This window comes from Nematolebias whitei, chromosome 15 (assembly GCF_014905685.2).
Source record: "Nematolebias whitei isolate Nwh7 chromosome 15, NemWhi1, whole genome shotgun sequence".
Taxonomy (NCBI): Eukaryota; Metazoa; Chordata; class Actinopteri; order Cyprinodontiformes; family Rivulidae; genus Nematolebias; species Nematolebias whitei.
In genome coordinates this window covers 12,068,285-12,086,305 of record NC_056512.1, presented here as the reverse complement: position 1 = coordinate 12,086,305, position 18,021 = coordinate 12,068,285, and the positions used below count along the sequence as shown (strand labels likewise).

General features: G+C 46.4%; 1 protein-coding gene across 1 annotated transcript in view; it reads right to left on the bottom strand.

Annotated features, from left to right (window-relative positions):
- Positions 1-18,021, bottom strand: part of zgc:86896 (uncharacterized protein LOC415190 homolog) — a 49,209-nt gene that overhangs the window by 19,695 nt on the left and 11,493 nt on the right. The window contains exons 4-6 of the mRNA XM_037688804.1: positions 14,263-14,485; positions 9,309-9,416; positions 8,822-9,028 (exon numbers count right to left, since the gene is read on the bottom strand). Coding sequence (XP_037544732.1) covers positions 8,822-9,028; positions 9,309-9,416; positions 14,263-14,485 — 538 coding nt within the window. The remainder of the gene's footprint in view (positions 1-8,821; positions 9,029-9,308; positions 9,417-14,262; positions 14,486-18,021) is intronic.

The window sequence follows — 18,021 nt, the reverse complement described above, 5'->3', positions numbered from 1 at the left end:
GCCTGGTGGCCGGGCTTTCACCCATGGAGCTCGGCCGGGCACAGCCCGAAGAGGAGACGTGGGTCCCCCTTCCCATGGGCTCACCACCTGTGGGAGGGGCCAAAGGGGTCTGGTGCAATGTGGGATAGGTGGTGGCCGAGGGCGGGAACACTGGCGGTTTGATCCTCGGTTACAGAACCTGGCTATTGGGATGTGGAATGTCACCTCACTGGTGGGGAAGGAGCCTGAGCTGGTGTGAGTTTGAGAAGTTCTGGCTAGAAATGGTAGGACTCACCTCTATTCATGGCTCTGGCTCTGGAACCAGTTTCCTTGAGAGGGGTTGGACACTCTTCCACTCTGGAATTGCCCCTGGTGAGAGGTGCCGAGCAGGAGTGGGCATACTTATTGCCCCCCATCTTGGTGCTTGTGTGTTGGAGTTCACCCCGGTGAATGAGAGGGTGGCCTCCCTCTGTCTACCTGTGGGGGCACGGGTTCTAACTGTCATTTGTGCTTATGCACCAAATGGCAGTTCAGATTATCCACCCTTTTTGGAGTCCTTGGAGGGGGTACTGGAAAGTGCACCACCTGGGGACTCCCTTGTTAAGCTGGGGGACTTCAATGCTTACGTGGGCAATGACAGTGAGACCTGGAGGGGTATGGTTGGGAGGAACGGCCCCCCTGATCTGAACCAGAGTGGTGTTCTGTTGTTGGACTTCTGTGCTCGTCATGGATTGTCCATAACGAACACCATGTTCAAGCATAAGGGTGTCCATATGTGCTCTTGGCACCAGGACACCCTAGGCCGCGGTTCGATGATTGATTTTGTTGTCGTCTCATCTGATCTGTGACCACATGTCTTGGACACTCGGGTGAAGAGAGGGGTGGAGCTGTTCACTGATCACTACCTGGTAGTGAGTTGGCTCCGATGGTGGGGGAGGATGCCAGTCAGACCTGGCAGACCCAAACGTATTGTGAGGGTTTGCTGGGAACGTCTGGCAGAGTCTCCTGTGAGACGGAGCTTTAACTCCCACCTCCGGGAGAACTTCGAACATGTTCCGGGGGAGGTGGGGGACATTGAGTCAGAGTGGGCCATGTTCCATGCCTCTATTGTCGAGGCGGCTTAACGGAACTGCGGCTGCAAGGCTGTCGGTGCCTGTGGCGGCGGCAACCCTCGAACCCGGTGGTGGACACCGTCGGTGAGGGATGCTGTCAGGCTGAAGAAGGAGGCATGGGAGGAAATCGGAGAGGCTATGAGAAGGATTTCAGCACACCTCAATCCCACCGGCATTTCTTTCACTGAGGAAGCGGAGCCTGGGGACTCTGGGTCGGGCCCTCCAATCTCTGGTGCTGAGGTCACCGAGGTGGTTAAAAATCTCCTCAGTGGCAGGGCCCAGGGGTTGATGAGATTCACCCAGAGTTCCTTAAGGCTCTGGATGTTTTAGGGTTGTGTTGGCTTACGCGACTCTGCAATATTGTGTGGACATCGGGGGAAGTTCCCCTGGATTGGCAGACTGGGGTGGTTGTCCCCGTATCCAAAAAGGGGGACCGTAGAGTGTGTTCCAACTACAGGGGGATCACACTCTTAAGCCTCCCTGGTAAGGTCTTTTCTGGGGTTCTGGAGAGGAGGGTCTGTCGGATAGTCGAACATCGGATTCAGGAGGAGCAGTGTGGTTTTCATCCTGGTCGTGGAACACTGGACAAGCTCTACATTCTCAGCAGGGTCCTGGTTGGTGCGTGGGAGTTTGCCCAACCAGTCTACATGTGCTTTGTGGACTTGGAGAAGGCATTCGACCGGGTCCCTCGGGGAACCGTGTGGGGGGTACTCTGGGAGTATGGGGTACCGGGCCCTTTGATACGGGCTGTTAGGTCCCTGTATGACCTTTGTCAGAACCTGGTCTGCATTTCCGGCAGTAAGTCAGGCTTGTTCCCAGTGAGAGTTGGACTCCGCCAAGGTTGCCAATTGTCACCGATTCTGTTCATAACTTTTATGGACAGAATTTCTATGTGCCACCAAGGTGTTGAGGGGATCTATTTTGGTGGCCTTAGGATTGCTTCTCTGCTTTTTGCAGATGATGTGGTCCTATTGGCTTCATCAGATCGTGATCTACATCTTTTGCTGGAGTGGTTCGCAGCCAAGTGCGACACGGCAAGGATGAAGATCAGTTCCTCCAAATCCGAGGCCATGGTCTTGAGCCAGAAAAGGGTAGAGTGCTCTCTCCAGGTCAGGGAGGAGGTCCTGCCCCAAGTGAAGGAGTTCAAGTATCTTGGGGTCTTGTCCACCAATGAGGGAAAAATGGAACGTGAGATCGAGAGGCGGATAGGTGCAGCGTCTGCAGTGAAGCGGGCGCTGTACAGGTCTGTCGTGGTAAAGAGAGAGCTGAGTCAAAAGGCGAAGCTCTCAATTTACCGATCGATCTATGTTCCTACCCTCATCTATGGTCATGAGCTTTGGGATGTGACTGAAAGAACGAGATCTCGGATACACGCGGCCGAAATGAGTTTTCTCCGCAAGGTGTCTGGGCTCTCCCTTAGAGATAGGGTGAGAAGCTCGATCATCCGGGGAGGACTCAGAGTAGAGCCGGTGCTTCTCCACGTCGAGAGGAGCCAGTTGAGGTGGGTTGGGCATTTGTTTAGGATGCCTCCTGGACACCTCCCTGGTGAGTTGTTCCGGACATGTCCCACTGTGAGGAGACGCAGAGGAAGACCCAGGACACGCTGGAAGGTCTATGTTTCTTGGCTGGCCTGGGAACGCCTCGGGATTCCCCCTGGAGGAGCTGGACCAAGTGGCTGGGGAGAGGGAAGTCTGGGCCTCTCTACTTAGGCTGCTACCCCCACGACCTGACCCCGGATAAGCGGAAGAAAATGGATGGATGGATGGATGGATATATATATATATATATATATATATATATATACATATGTATACAGTATCCACTGTCATCCCTCCATGCAGAGCCATGAAGGATGAAAACCCTCTCGTGGAATGCGCTGAGATTCTTTGGAGGATCCAGTCCAGATAAACTGTAAACTTCAGAAATATCCTCACACAACCCGTGTGAGAGGCGCTGGGTGGATAGAGGACGTCTTGAAGAGCTGTCCAGGTAATGCACGAACATACGCTGAAAGCGGTGCAGCGCGGCCGTGTACACCACGTAACATGAAAAATGCGTGCATGGGACAGAAGGAGGTGAGATGTTGCTTCCTCCTCAGAATTATGAGGAAGAGGATAAAACCCATCCTAGGTTATCACTCTCGATCTGAATGAGCTTGTGATGCTTTTCAGAGCAGGGTTAAAATGCAGTACAGCTGAACTGCCGTCAGCTTGAATTCTGAGACATGAGGGAGTAACAGAGAGAGCAAACAAACACTCACTCTCTTTGCCAACGTCAGAACTAACAGCAATTTTAAATGACAGAAATTTAAGTAAAACCTGATATAAAAATTTAGAATGAGCTTTGATCAGAGCGTGCAGGACCATCCTTACGTCTCACTGTGAAGTTAGTGGATGTGACACCGGTCTGTGTCTCCATACACCTATCAGGAAACGCTTCATTAACGGGTGATTAAGAACTGTTTTGTCAACGAAGCCCTCGTGACAGGAAGAAATAGCTGCAGCATAAGTTTTAATTGTGCTGAACGCTAGATCTCTGTCTATAAGCTGCTACGGAAAGGACAGCATGCCACCTAGTGGTCATGAGATGGCCTCCACACCTTTTTCTGAGCACCAGCGCTGAACAAAACTGTCCACTTGATGTGTGCAATGTTGTGGTGGAAGCAGCTCGTGCGCCCTGAACGTACGCACCACATCCTGTGGGAGGACCATCTTTTCTAAACGGATCTGTTCAGCGGACAGACCCAAAGATGCTGACCTATTTCTGGGTAACTCCTGATTGCTCTTCCTGCCTGGCGGAGAGTGCCCCCCCCCCCACACACACACACACACAGCAGTTTCCACAGCCGATCAGTCGCTGCAGATTCAGGAACCACGGAGCGCATATGCGTTCAGGAGCTATGAGGATGACTGACGGTACTTCTTCCCGAACCCGGTCCAGGGTCCATGATATTTGCAGGACTGGAGGAAAGGCATAAAGGAGCATTTTTGGCCAAGGGCTGTGAGCGAAGGCATCCACTCCTAATGGTGAGTCGTCTCGTGGGCTCAGTGAGAACCATAATTGACACTGGGCGTTCTCCCGTGTGGAGGACAGATCCACTGCTGCTCAGCCAAACCTGCTCCAAAATCTGAGAAATCAGCTTGGGATGGAGGCTCCAGTCTCTGTGGTGGGGACCGCCCCTCGACACAATATCTGCTCACTTGTTCAGGAATGCTGGGAAAGTCTACTGCTCTGATGGAGAGCAGGTTTCTGTGTGGCCAACACTACAGCTATTTTGCGATGTGAAACAGTTGGGCTGAGCGCACACCTCCCTGACGGTTTATGTAAACTGGCGTCACTTGTTGTCTGTGTGGATCAGAAAATGCTGATCTCGCAGCAGGGGCAAAATGCTGAGTCACGTTTCAGACCGTGAAAAATATTCTAGCACATTATGTAAAGCGACGTGTGGTCCAGCCACTGTGCTCCCACTGCTTGGGACAGACACATTCCTCCCAGCTTGACAGGAACACGTCTGTGAAAAACTGAGACGTGTGATGTAGGCCTACTGATGGGAACTCCCTCTGACAGAATGAGGGGGTTTCCCCAGTGATTTAGATTGGTTCTCACGGGGGGTGGGGGGGCACAAAGATAATCCACCTCTTCTGGCGCACAGGATCTATGCGCAGGTGGGTGAACCATCTCTGAAGGCGTCTCATGTGAAGTAGGCCCAGCGGAACCACGATGTGGGCCGCTGACATCATCTCAGGAGTCGCATGACAGGCAGAACTGTCACTATGCTGCAGGGTTTGACAATGCGGAGCTGGGTTTGACACGGAGGAGCTGAGCTGATAGAGCTTCGGCTGTCAGCTGTGATAAACAGTTCTCATTGTAGCTGAGTTTAGCTCCATTTCCAGATAAACAATCATCTGGGACGGACAAACAGAAATTTTTCCCAGTTTATAGAAACCTTAGGTTTAGCAGGTGTAACACTAGTGTTTTAGTCTGTGTGACTGGACCAAGCTAATAAGAGCAGATCGTCCAGATAAAAAGATTTCTCATTCCTGCTATGTGTAATGACTGCAGAGCTATCTCCACACATTTTGAAATTGTGCGTGGGGTGTTTCAGAATGATGGAAATGTGAAAATATGTGCTCTTCAGATCTATGGAGGTGAAAACCAGTCGTTCTGGTGAAGTTCTACAGCAGCTGTTCATCAGCATGTGGATTTGTTTCCCCATGATCAAATTGTTGAACATGAACAGGTCGAGAATGGGTCTCATCCCTCCGTTTAAAAAAAAATCAGAACCAGGAAATAGTGGGAGGGAAAAAAAGCGTATTTTCCTCTCTGCTGGGAACTCTGGAAATCACATTTTTCGTCAGAAATTACTGAACTTCTGACTGGAGAGACAAGCTCTGTTCTGGAGAAGACAGAACTGTCTCTATAATCCCTCTGAACAGTGGGGGTTGAGCTGTGAACTGCAGCGTGTAACCCCTTCTGATCAGATGGCCCGTCCATCTGTCCAGGGAACACACTCACCGCCACTCTGAGTATCGCTCGGAGAGCGTGCACGCATTTATGTTGTGTGATGTTTCTCATGAACGTCAATCAGACTAAAAAATCCTTAATGCCATCACTTGCTCCAGAGATTCTCCGGGGGAACCGAAAGGGGGCTCCGACAAAAAAAAGGGCTCTATGTGCGCCTCTGTGCTGGGCTCAGGCTGCGGTCTCACATAGAGCTGAGGTGAGCTGGCATGCACCGAGAGGAGGCGTGAGTGTTTTCTGAGTGAGACGCCGTTTTGGTTGAGGCTGCAGCTGTCGTGGATAAAATATGTTTATTCCCACTGCGCTATGAGTGGGCAGAAAACAGCAGAAATTAAAAACTGGGCTCTGGCTGAAAAACGAGGGATTTTACCGGAATCGGTCTGCTGAAAAAAAACATCATTTTAGCTGACGTGGCAGACGAGTGTTTTGTGATATTTACTGAACTGCGGTGCCATTTAAAACGCTGTTTAGAGGTTACTGGCTTGTTCTGTGTGGGAAATGTGTGAAGAGAGGCAGCTGAGAAATCAGCTGATCTGACAATCTCAGATGAGCAACTTTACTTTCAGAGGTGTTTCTGTTTTATATCAAAAACATACATCATCAAAAAACACATACCTTCCCCTCAAGGATCTGTTACCTGGTGGAGGGGGCCGGCGGATGAGCGGGGCATAAAGTTGCTGCCGCAGCTGTGGAGCACCTCTGGTGCTCTTGCTGGCCAAGGCGGTCCCTCCAGCGGCCGGAGGGGCAGATGGACTGTGACGTCACCAGATGGTGTACAGTCTCTGAGACCTCCTCGGACCTCTGCAATTTCTCAAGGACGGTCCTGAAGTTGGCCCCAAACAGCACCTCTGTGGTAACAGGGCCCTCCAGCAGGTCTTTCTGCAGCCTCTCCGACAAGGATGGCGAGAGGCGGAGCCAAGTGGTCCTCTGGATCATGGTCGTCTAGGCAGCCATGCGAGACAGGCAGATCGCAGAGGAGGCACATGTTTAATATGACATCAGCAGTTTACAGAGAGAGCTCTTTGTCTCCTCCAGCAGGTCTGCTTCTTCCAGCCTCTTAGAGATGCTGTAGGCCAGCAGGGTGACGTTGTTGTTCGCTGCGGCCATCTGGAATGAGCACTGGTGAGCTCGGTTGGAGACCTTGTCACCATCTGGTCATGCTTCCCTGGAGGGACAGGTTGCTGGTCCATCCTGGAAGCTTTTGCCCCCAAGTGCCACCACCAGGCTTGGCTCCGGGGGGCGGGACCGAGGGAAAAAAACACTGATTGGTAAAACCCTCCACTCTGGAGATGGAAGAGAAGGTGGAGACGGATGTCCTCAGCTTGCCAGCCCAGCTGCCGCCTCGTTCCAGAGTGACGTCACAGCTGGAGAGCAGGGCCAGATGGGGTCAGGGCAACGAGTCAGGGCGGAGCCAACCTTGCCACCAGATCATCCGATCAGGGCGGAGGGAGGTGAGGGACGGAAAGTTCCTTGTGTTAACATCCTCCTGGATTATGCCGGGCAGCTCCGAGAGGAGGGCGCCGACAGCTGGGAGCGGTGTGGTCGCCGACGTGGGAAGATCCAAGGTGGCTGAGCATCGGCTCGGCCACTCGTCTTCCGTCACTATGCTCTCCAGGAGGGAAGGGGCAGCTTCGCATCGCCTTTCTCGGAGGAATCATTCAATTCACTGCGTTACTCTGCGTCAAAGAAGGCGGTGGCGTCGTTCCGCGCATAGCGTCCCGCCACAGAAAAAAACAGCAGAGCTGCTGCCAACAACGCCTTTCTCAAGGGAATCATCCAATTTACCTTGAGAAAAAAACACGTTAGAAAAGGCGGTGGCGTCGTCCAGCGAGTAGCGGCCCTCCACGGAAAAGTATTCAGCGGGGCTGCTGCTAACATTGCCTTTTTCAGGAAATCATTTGATTACCGCGAGGACAAAACACATTAGAAAAGGCTGTGGCGTCGTTCAGCGGGTAGAGGCCCGCCACGGAAAAGCACTCCTCGGCGCTTACCTTGAACAAGGCTGCTCGTCTGCTTCTCCTCAGAAAGGAAGAGCTCACCGGGACGACAGGAGGTTGGCGTGGCGGAGACCCAGGCATCCTTAGCAAAGGTTGTGCCGGTCAAACCTGGATAACTTCCATCCATCCATCCATTATCTTTACCCGCTTATTCCATTTTGGGTCACGGGGGTCGCTGGTGCCCATGTCCAGCAATCACTGTGCAAGGGGCGGGGTACACCCTGGACGGGTCGCAAGTCCATCACAGGGACCCTGGATAACTTTTCCTTCTTCATTCTTCTGACAGTGCTAGCTAGCTGGCTGAAGAAAAAAATGGGAGCTGATTACCCGGTCTCACCGTAATTTATACGGACCGGGGGTGAGGCCCACACATAGCAGGTGGGCGTGGACTAAAGTTTTTCAGTGCAGCGCTGAGCGCCTAGAGATAAACCCACCAGCAACAGCCTTAAAGGGCGAAGCCTATACGAAATAGAACTGGCTCTAGTGGAGCGCTACATGCAGGCACTGCCGAAACTCTGGTGGCCACATGAAACAGTGAACGAAGAGTCTGTATGTTCACTGCCCAGAACAAGAGGGTGTTCTGTCCATCAGCAATATCCAGGTAGTGACTGAGATGTAGTGCTGGACTGTTTTGTGTCAGTGGGTCACGTGACATGAATGCTACAAATTTTTTTCTCAAGAATGTTTGGATTGGCAATTTATTGATGGTCCCTAAGCGAACCATTGTGTCTTTGACGAGGAGATAGACTGAGCACAGCTGGCTGAAATCAGGCTGCCTGCATTGGATCGAACGAGTGGAAGACATCGCTGAATCCATGGAGCTTGAATATCCAACCTAAAACTAACTTCACTGTGGTTTTTAAATTTTAGATTATGGGTAAAATATCAAGTCTTTTCAAGCAAGCAGGTCAAAGTCCATGTCAAGTTCCAAGTCTTTGGTGTAAAGTACAAGTCAAGTCAGAAGTCTCTGAACATTTTTTCGAGCCAAGTCTAAAGTCATATGATTCAAATCCACACCACTGCCCTGAGATGACCTGTTGTGACTTTGCCCTATATAAATAAACTGAATTCAATTGAATTGATATATAAATGGTTCAACTAGCACAAAGTGTGCTGAAACAGAATGATTGCAGAGAAAATATGAAAGAAACTGAGTGAATGCTGTCTCAGCAGACAGTTAATGCTGATCCACACAAAGAAACAAACACTCACTCTTTTCCCTGGGCTGCATCAGCCACTGTGATGCTGCTATTGTGAGCCACCCAGGCCAGCTGCTCTCCATTGGGGGAGAAAGAGACACTGTGCACCCACCCACCACAGTCCTTATGTTCCAGCATCACCTCCCCAAAAGGCATCTTAGCTCCCCAAGGTGTGGGTCCAGGCTTTTCCTCAATGTCCTTGATGTAGGCTGAGAAAACTCTGAGATGCACAAAGACATGATACAAACTGTTGGTTCTGTGATCCAACAAGAATAGAATAAAACATTGCATTCCTTGAAGAAATGCATATTTTCCAAAGTTTTGCTTTGGAAATTTAACTTTTAATTGAATGCTCCTAAATGAGGATGTCAGTTGGCAGTGTTAACATTGTGTGCATTCAGTTTGGCTGACATCTTCATGAGGATACATTCCTTCTGTTTGGATCTGCATGTTTACAGTATTAACAAGAAAGAAAAGGCAGACTATGTTGATGGTTTTACCTGCAGTGAAAGTCTGCGGACCCAGCTGCCAGAAGGATGTTGTTGGGATGCCAATCTAAGCTCAGAACTGTGGAGCAAATGGGTTTCTTGATGTGCTTGCTCAGCCACCTAAAAAGTTAAAGTCCTGTAATTTAATGTACAGCACTGAAACAATTCAAATACATCAGTCTGAACAGTGGTGGAGAAAGTACTCAAACACTGTACTTAAGTAAAAGTACAAATAAACAGACAAAAATGTACTCTACTAAAAGTATAAGTACCACATTAACATTTTTACTTAAGTAAAGTAAAAAAGTACTTGCTTTTAAAATACTCAAAGTATTAAAAGTAAAAGTACTTCCTAATTACATAATGCAGCGGTCTACATATCTTTAAGTCTGCCTACCATATGTATATATTCTGTAATACATTAATAGTGTTGAGCCATTTTAATGAACAATGCTGCAGATAATACGTTTTTATTGTTTACTCTGTGACACAGTTCACACTTGTGATTCTGTGTGTCAGAATTTCAGGGATGACATGCCATTAAGCAAAATAAGAAAGAGGAACGATTTTCCCTTTGAAAGTTTTTATTGAACACAAAGCAAAACGAATGTGTAATTTTAACTGCAGTAAACACATTTAAGTAAAAGTTGTCTGCCTGAACAAAAGAAGCATTAGACACAACTAACAAAGGAATAGGCTCTGATCATTTCCACTGATATTTCAACTCCAGTTTGTCATCAACTCTAGTTAAAATACTGTCTATTCAACCTTGTAATAGGTCAATATAGAACAATATTTTAACTTCCTGACACCATTTTTAAAACTTGGACCTGAATATTGAACCATTTGGAGACATCTCTTGTCTCCTAACATCCCATGAACTGACACATTTTAATATTGCAGCAATCATTTCTTGTTCAAGTTCACAAGAAGTTGGTTTTCAAATATTTTTGAGTTCAATCTGGCTCTTTTGGGATAGAGAAGCTGTCCTGTTGTACTGAGCAGTCTTTCAATAAGGCCATGGGTGGCGCATATCTTCTGGCTGACTCTCTTGCGGTGGAATACATTTTGGGTGTGTTAGCGGTGCTGCGGGTGCACCCAGCTCAGTGACATATATACTAGAATATATGTCATTGGCCCAGCTCTTCTTGAAGGTGGGCCTAACGTTACCTGCCCACTTTGCAGTGATTCAATGGACCAACTCCCCTCTCACCGTTGGTTACTTTCAAAGTAACAAACAAATCAAAAAGCCGCAACATGAATGTAACTTGTAATGCAACGCATTATAGAAATGTAGTGTAGTAGAAAGTACAGATACTTGATGTAAAATGTAGTGGAGTAAAAGTATAAAGTATCCACATTTAACTCTACTTAAGTAAAGTACAGATACATGAAAAATGTACTTAAGTACAGTAACAAAGTATTTGTACTTAGTTACATCCCACCACTGTGTCTGAAGGGTAGTTGAGCTTAAGTTTAGGCTAGAAGATAGTTATGAGGAAAACGTGTTAGGAGACAGAGGGAGTAGAAGAAAAGAGTGTAGGACTGAGGTTAGCTACTCCAACTGAAGAGACAATGACAGGCAAACGTAGAGAACTGGCTGAAATGATGCAAGAGGAAGGTAGATGTTTTATATGTCCAAAAAAACAAGTGGAAGAACAGCAAGGTTTGCGGCATTGGAGCAGGGTTCAAACTGTTTTACCATGATGTAGACAGAAAGAGAAATGGGGTAGGGGTGGTCCTGAAAGAGGAGTTGACAAATAATGTAGTAGAGGTGTAGTAGAGTGCCAGATAGGGTGATGTGTCTGAAGGTAGAAGTAGAAGTTCTGGTGTTAAATGTTGACAGTGGTTATACTCCACAGGTTGAATGTGATGTCGAGGAGAAAGATACATTTTGCAAGGATCTGGATGAAGTGATAGAGTATTCCCAAGGAGGAGAGAGTGGTGATCGGAGCAGACCTGAATGGACATGTTGGTGAAGGAAACAGAAGGGATGAGGAAGTGATGGGTAGGTTTGGTGTCAAGGAAAGAAACCAGGAAGGACAGATGTGGTGGATTTTGCCAAGAGAATATAAATGGCTATAGTCAACACTTATTTCCAAAAGAGGGAGGAACATAGAGTGCCCTATAAGAGAGAAGGAAGGAGTACGTAGGTCGACTACATCCTGTGTAGAAGAGGAAACCTGAGGGAGATTGGAGACTGTAAGGTTGTGACAGGGGAGAGTGTGGCCAGACAGCATTGGATGATTGTGTGTAGAATGACTGTTCTTGTGAAGAAGAGAAAAAGAGCAAAATCAGAGAAGAACAAATGGTGGAAGCTGACGAATGAAGAATGTTGTGAGAAATTGAGAGAGGAGCTGTTAAAGGCTCCAGGTGGTACGAAAGAGCTTCCAGATGACTGGGCTACTACAGCAACAGTAATTAGAGAGACAGGTAGGAAGGTACTTATTGTTCCATCTGGACAGAGAATGGATGATAAGGAAACCTGGTGGTGGAATAATGAAGTACAGGAAGCTATTCATGTTCTCTCCGTGCATGCGTGGGTTTTCTCCGGGCACTCTGGTTTCCTCCCACAAACCAAAAACCTGCATGCTAGTCTGACTGGTAACTCTAAATTGTCCCTAGGTGACAGTGAGAGAGTGAATGGTTGCTTGTCTCGTTTGTCTTTATGTGTCCCTGTGTTGGACTGGAGACCTGTCCAGGGTGTCCCCTACCTCTCACACAGTGATAGCTGGACATGGGCACCTGTGGCACCAGTGACCCCCATGAACCAGACAGCTATTCCAGAAGCTATTCAAAAAAAGAGGTGAGCCATGAAGAAATATGACAGTGGGATGACTGAAGAGAAGAGACAGAAATATAAGGAGCTGCAACATAGAGCAAAGAGGGAGGTAGCAAAGGCAAAGCAGAAGGCATATGATGAGTTGAATGGGAGGCTGGACACTAAATAAGGCAAAAAGGACTTGTACTGATTGGTGAGATGGGGGATCAGACTGGAAAGTATGTGCAGCAGGTTAGACTTGTTAAAGATAGGAATGGTAATGTTCTAACAAATGAGAAGAGTGACTGAAAGATGGAAAGAATACTTTGAGGGGCTAATGAATGAACAGAATGAAAGAGAAAGAAAAATAGAGGTCATAGAAACTGTGGACCAGGAAGTGGGAAAGATTAGTCAGGGTGAAGTCCAGAAAACTCTGAAAAGAATGAAGAAGGAGAAGGCAGTAGGATCTGATGACATACCAGTGGAGGTTTGGAAATGTCTTGGAGAGATGGCAGTGAGGTTTTTGACTTGAATATTCAATGACATATTTGAGGGTGAGAAAATGACTGAGGAATAAAGAAGAAGTGTAATGATGCCCATTTTTAAGAACAAGGATGATGTTGTAGCAACTACAGGGGAATTAAGTTGATGAGTCACACGATGGACAGCACAGTGGCGCAACTAGTAGAGCCTCTCAGCGAGCAGGTTACCCTGGTCCAAATCTCAGTCCAGGGGCCTTTCTGGGTGGAGTTTGCATGTTCTCTCCATGCATGCATGGGTTTTCTCCAGGTACTCAGGTCTCCTCCCACAGACCAAAAACATGCATTAGGCTGATTGGTAACTCTAACTTGTCCCTAGGTGTGAGTGAGAGAGTGAATGGTTGTTTGACCCGTTGGTCTCTATGTGTCCCTGTGATGGACTGATCTGTCCAGGGTGTCCCCCGCCTCTCGCACAGTGACTGTTGGACATGGGCAGCGGCAATCCCCACAACCCAAAAAGGAAGAAATGGGTAAAGATAATGGATGGATGGATGGAGTCACACAATGAAGATCTAGGAGAGACTTGTTGAAGCTAGACTCAGACAAGAGGTGACTATTTATCAGCAGTAGTATGGTTTCATGCTAAGAAAGAGCACCACAGACACCATCTTTGATTTGAGAATGCTGATGGAGAAGTACAGAGAGGGTCAGAAAGAACTCCATTGTGTCTTTGTGGAGTTAGAGCTGCTTAAGAGCAAGGAAACAACTTGAACATACAGAATAGGCCTTTGAGGTTCAGGATTGAGGACTACTGCGAGAACAGACAGAGTCTATATGTGAATGAAAGGGAAATTAATGGAAGAGTGAAGCTTTAAGGAGTAGAGATACTGAAGGTGGATGAGACAGAGTTGATGACAAACAGAGGGACACACTTAAGATTGGACATGCACAGAGGATGGACAGTGGACATAATAGAATAGAATAGAATAGAATAGAATAGAATAGAATCAGGCTTTATTGTCCCATTGATGGGAAATTCAAGTTTAACAGCAGCAAAAGGTTCACACAAAAAGTTCACAAAATGTCATATGTATATATTTTTTTTTTTCTTCTTCTTTCGGCTGCTCCCTGCATCAGGGGTTGCCACAGCGAACTAAGTCTCACGAAGACTTGGCAGTTATTTTTATGCCGGATGCCCTTCCTGATGCAACCACAGACCACCGAGCTACCACAGCCCTCTGTGTGGAGCAGAGAGCTACTATCTAGGACACCCAGAGGAGCAGATGGTGGGGGGTTAAGGGCCTTGCTCAAGGGCCCAGAGTGGGACAAATGAGGGTGGGGGCAGGTGTGGGTGCTTCACCTACCCCACCCACATTTTTGATGTTGTTGGTACCGGGGCTTGAACCGGCGATCTTTCGATCACAGGCTCACCTTCTCTAACCTCTGTGCCACCACTCCCCATAAACAATATTAATAATGTGTATGATAAAAATAATGGAAAAAGGATGTAGAGTATAGAGCTGCAAGGGATGAAAAGAGGAAGACCAAAGTTAAGTTTAGTGTATGTTGGTAAAGAGGATCTGCAGAAGGTTGTTGTGACAAAGGAATATGCTGGGATAAGGAGATAGAGGCACACGATTTGCTGTGGAGAGCCTTAAATAAGCAGCCAAAAAAGAAAATGAATGAAAAACTTTAACAGTTCCAGTTTGATTCAAATCCAGCTCACCAGTCGTTCTCTTTCTCAAAGTAGCAGACAGAGATAAGTCGAGCTCCACTGCCCAAAGCAAATTTGTTCTCCAGCGGGGACCATTTCACACAAGTGGCTGCACGGTTGATGCGCAACAGGACCAGTGTAGGCTTCCACACACTGTCTTTCAGAGTCCACACATAGGCATTGCGATCAGAGGCACATGTAACAATGCGGTTGGATTCAGGGGCCCAGTCAATTCCTGTGGACAATATGAGAAGGACAACACATAAGAAGCTTTTTCTATAACATTTGAAGAAATTATTTTGGTGGTGGTGGTGTTAAACAAACTTGTCATGCATATGCATGTCATCCATCCATCCATTCACACACACACACACACACACACACACACACACACACACACACACACACACACACACACACACACACACACACACACACACACACACACACACACACACACACACACACACACACACACACACACACACACACACACACACACACACACACATATGTATGTATATATATATATATATATACATATAATCTGGCTTTAAACCTCTCCACAGCACTGAAACTGCCCTATTGAAGGTTTTTAATGACATCTTCAGATCCACAGATACTGGTGATTCTGTGCTGCTTGTCCTATTGGACCTCACAGCCACCTTTGACACCATCGACCATGAGATCCTCATTGCTAGGTTAGTGCAGTGGGTGGGCATCACAGGGTAAGCCCTCAATTGGTTCAGATCCTACCTTGCTGACAGATCCTTTTGTGTCTCCATCAAGGATTTTAGTTCTGCAGCGACAGAGCTTAAATGTGGGGTTTCACAGGGGTCCATCCTGGGTCCCCTCCTATTCTCTCTATACCTGCTGCCACTTGGTGCTATTTTCCGGAAACACAACTGTAGTGAACTAGGCCTCCGACCAAAACCTGTCTCTGAAGACCTTCATGGGACAGGAACTGTTATTTCATTGATTTGAATCCAGAAATACAGATTAGCTTATCCAGAGACTGTCTAATTGTATCCTGAAGTAATCAATTGAAAGAACACTCTTCTTTTTATATTATCATTACTATTTTACAATATGTTGATAATCAAAAGTGTGTTTAGTTCATATCATTTCTAATGTTGAAGTGAACCACTCATTTTAAATCAACTGTGAAACAGTATTAATGATTTTTTTAAACCTCATTAGACTTAGAAATCAAGTTAAATGCCTATTTACAAAGTAATTATGCATTTTGATCTTCTGTCTAAATGAGAAGTAGTGATGTCGATCAAAAGTCAGAGACAGTCAGAAAACAAGTTATTAGAACGGACTGTATTGTTTTTAAACCTAACAGACGGTAAAAAGAGAAACACTGGCATCTGCGTTTGTCTCACTTCGCCATAACATTTCTCTGTCTGTACTAAACGTTCCTAAACGTTCCTGAACCCTCTCTTGACTTTTAATAACCCTCTGACATCACTAGAACCACCCCCTGTTGGTTGTTTCAACCAATCAGGAAGTATTAAGTGACCAGAAGTGAAGACTCTTTAAAAGTCGACACTTCCTGGAACTATTGAGTTCTTCTGAGTCTTCTTCAAGCTTCTTCAGTCTTCTGAGGCTTGGAACAGTCTTGGACTGGAGTCTTCATGGAGTCTGTGAGTATTCCACTTCTGAGTGGGATCTCTGACGGAGTCACAGCGCCTTGCTGTGAATCCACCCGGGCGTAACGCCTACAACCTCGAAGGGAGCTGGTCCTGTTTGTTGAACGGAGTAAATCGACACGACTTCTGACAATGACCAGCCGCTCTAACCGGAGACGCTGGAAAGGTAGCGTTGAAATGGACCGGTACCAGAGCTGATTCATCTTCTGCGAAGGTAACGAGTCGTCACGCGCTAAGTGTACCGGAGGTTTGAGCTGGTGTTGAAAGAAGCGTGCTAATTCTGGTCAATCCAAACATACATCTCCTTGAAACTTCTCTATTCTTTCCTTTAAACTCTTCTATTTTGTAAATCTTTCTAGATGCCATCAGAAATATCCTGTTGTCTTATTAGTAGTGTGCCAAGTTTTTATTAATCAGAACCAGATCAACAAATCCTTGTGCACATGTTTTGATGTTAAATTTTGATTCTGTTAAATAAATGACCGCATTTGTTCTGATGGGTCAAACAAAATAACGTCTCATGTCACTGATTAAACAATAAACACAGTTATCTCGTCACATGGCATTAATTTAACTCGAAAAAGAAAGAACCCGTTATATTTAAATTTTTAGTAGTGAAGCGACAGCAAAGCTGTCCGTTGACATACTACTATACAACATACCCTTTCACTTCTACGTCGACGACTGTCAAATGGACTTCCCCATAAGACACAATGGTACATGCTCTAATCAACCTCTGCTCGACTGCCTGGCTGACATCAGGGACTGGATGGCTTTAAACTTCTTAAGTTTCAATGAAAAGAAGTCTAAAGTCATGTTGTTCCCTCCCAATGACACAATCACAAACCACTGTATCGACCATTCCACACTAAGCCTGTCAGAAAAACAAAGAGTCACTAATCTGGGTGTCCGTGAAACTTAACAATCATGTAAACATGATTGTTAAATCATGTTTTTACCAACTGAGGCGGCTGTCTAAACTGAAGCCCATATTGTCCACAAATAACCTGGAGACAGTAATACATGCATTCATTACATCTAGGCTTGATTACTGCAATTCACTCCTGTTTGGTATCAGTCAGACCTCCATTGCACGACTACAACTGGTCCAGAATGCAGCAGCCCGATTTTTAACCAGTACAGGCAAAAGAGAGCACATTACACCAGTTTTGGTCTCACTGCACTGGCTTCACCTTAGAATCCAGTTCAAAATACTCCTGTATGTCTACAAATCACTGAACAGTTTTGCACCCCCATCTCTCTGATCTGCTACAACCGTATGTCCCACCACGTTCCCTGAGGTCAACGGACCAGTGGCTCCTCACAGTTCCAGGAACTCGTCTTAAGCGCAGAGGTGACAGGGCCTTATCTGTAGCAGGACCAAGACTTTGGAACGAGTTGCCTCTGCTTGTCAGACTGGCCCCCTCCCTCTCAGTTTTCAAATCCCGTTTAAAAACTCACAACTATTCAGTAGCTTTCAACACCAGAGGATCTGTGTTTTGAACCTGTACGCTCCACACTAGTTTGTTGTCATAATTATTATCTGCATCGTTTTTATGTCCATATTTTTAATTTACTTCATTTTGTATATTGCTTCGTGTGTTGTCCATTGTTCTGTCTGTACAGCACTTTGGTTGGCCTTGTAGCTGTTTTAAGTGCTCTATAAATAAAATGGTATGGTATGGTATGGTATATACAGGTCCTTCTAAAAAAATTAGCATATTGTGATGAAGGTCATTATTTTCCATTATGTAATGATAAAAATGAAACTTTCATATATTTCAGATTAATTGTACACCAACTGAAATATTTCAGGTCTTTAATTGTTTTAATACTGATGATTATGGTATACAGCTCATGAAAACCCAAAATGCCTGTCCCAAAAAATTAGCATATCATGAAAAGGTTGTCTAAACAAGCTATTAACCTAACCATCTGAATCAACGACGTAACTCTAAACACCTGCAAAAGATTCCTGAGGCTTTTAAAAACTCCCAGCCTTGTTCATTAGTCAAAACCGCAATCATTGGTAAGACTGCCGACCAGGCTGCTGTCCAGAAGGCCATCATTGACACCCTCAAGCAAGAGGGTAAGACACAGAAAGAAATTGCTGAAC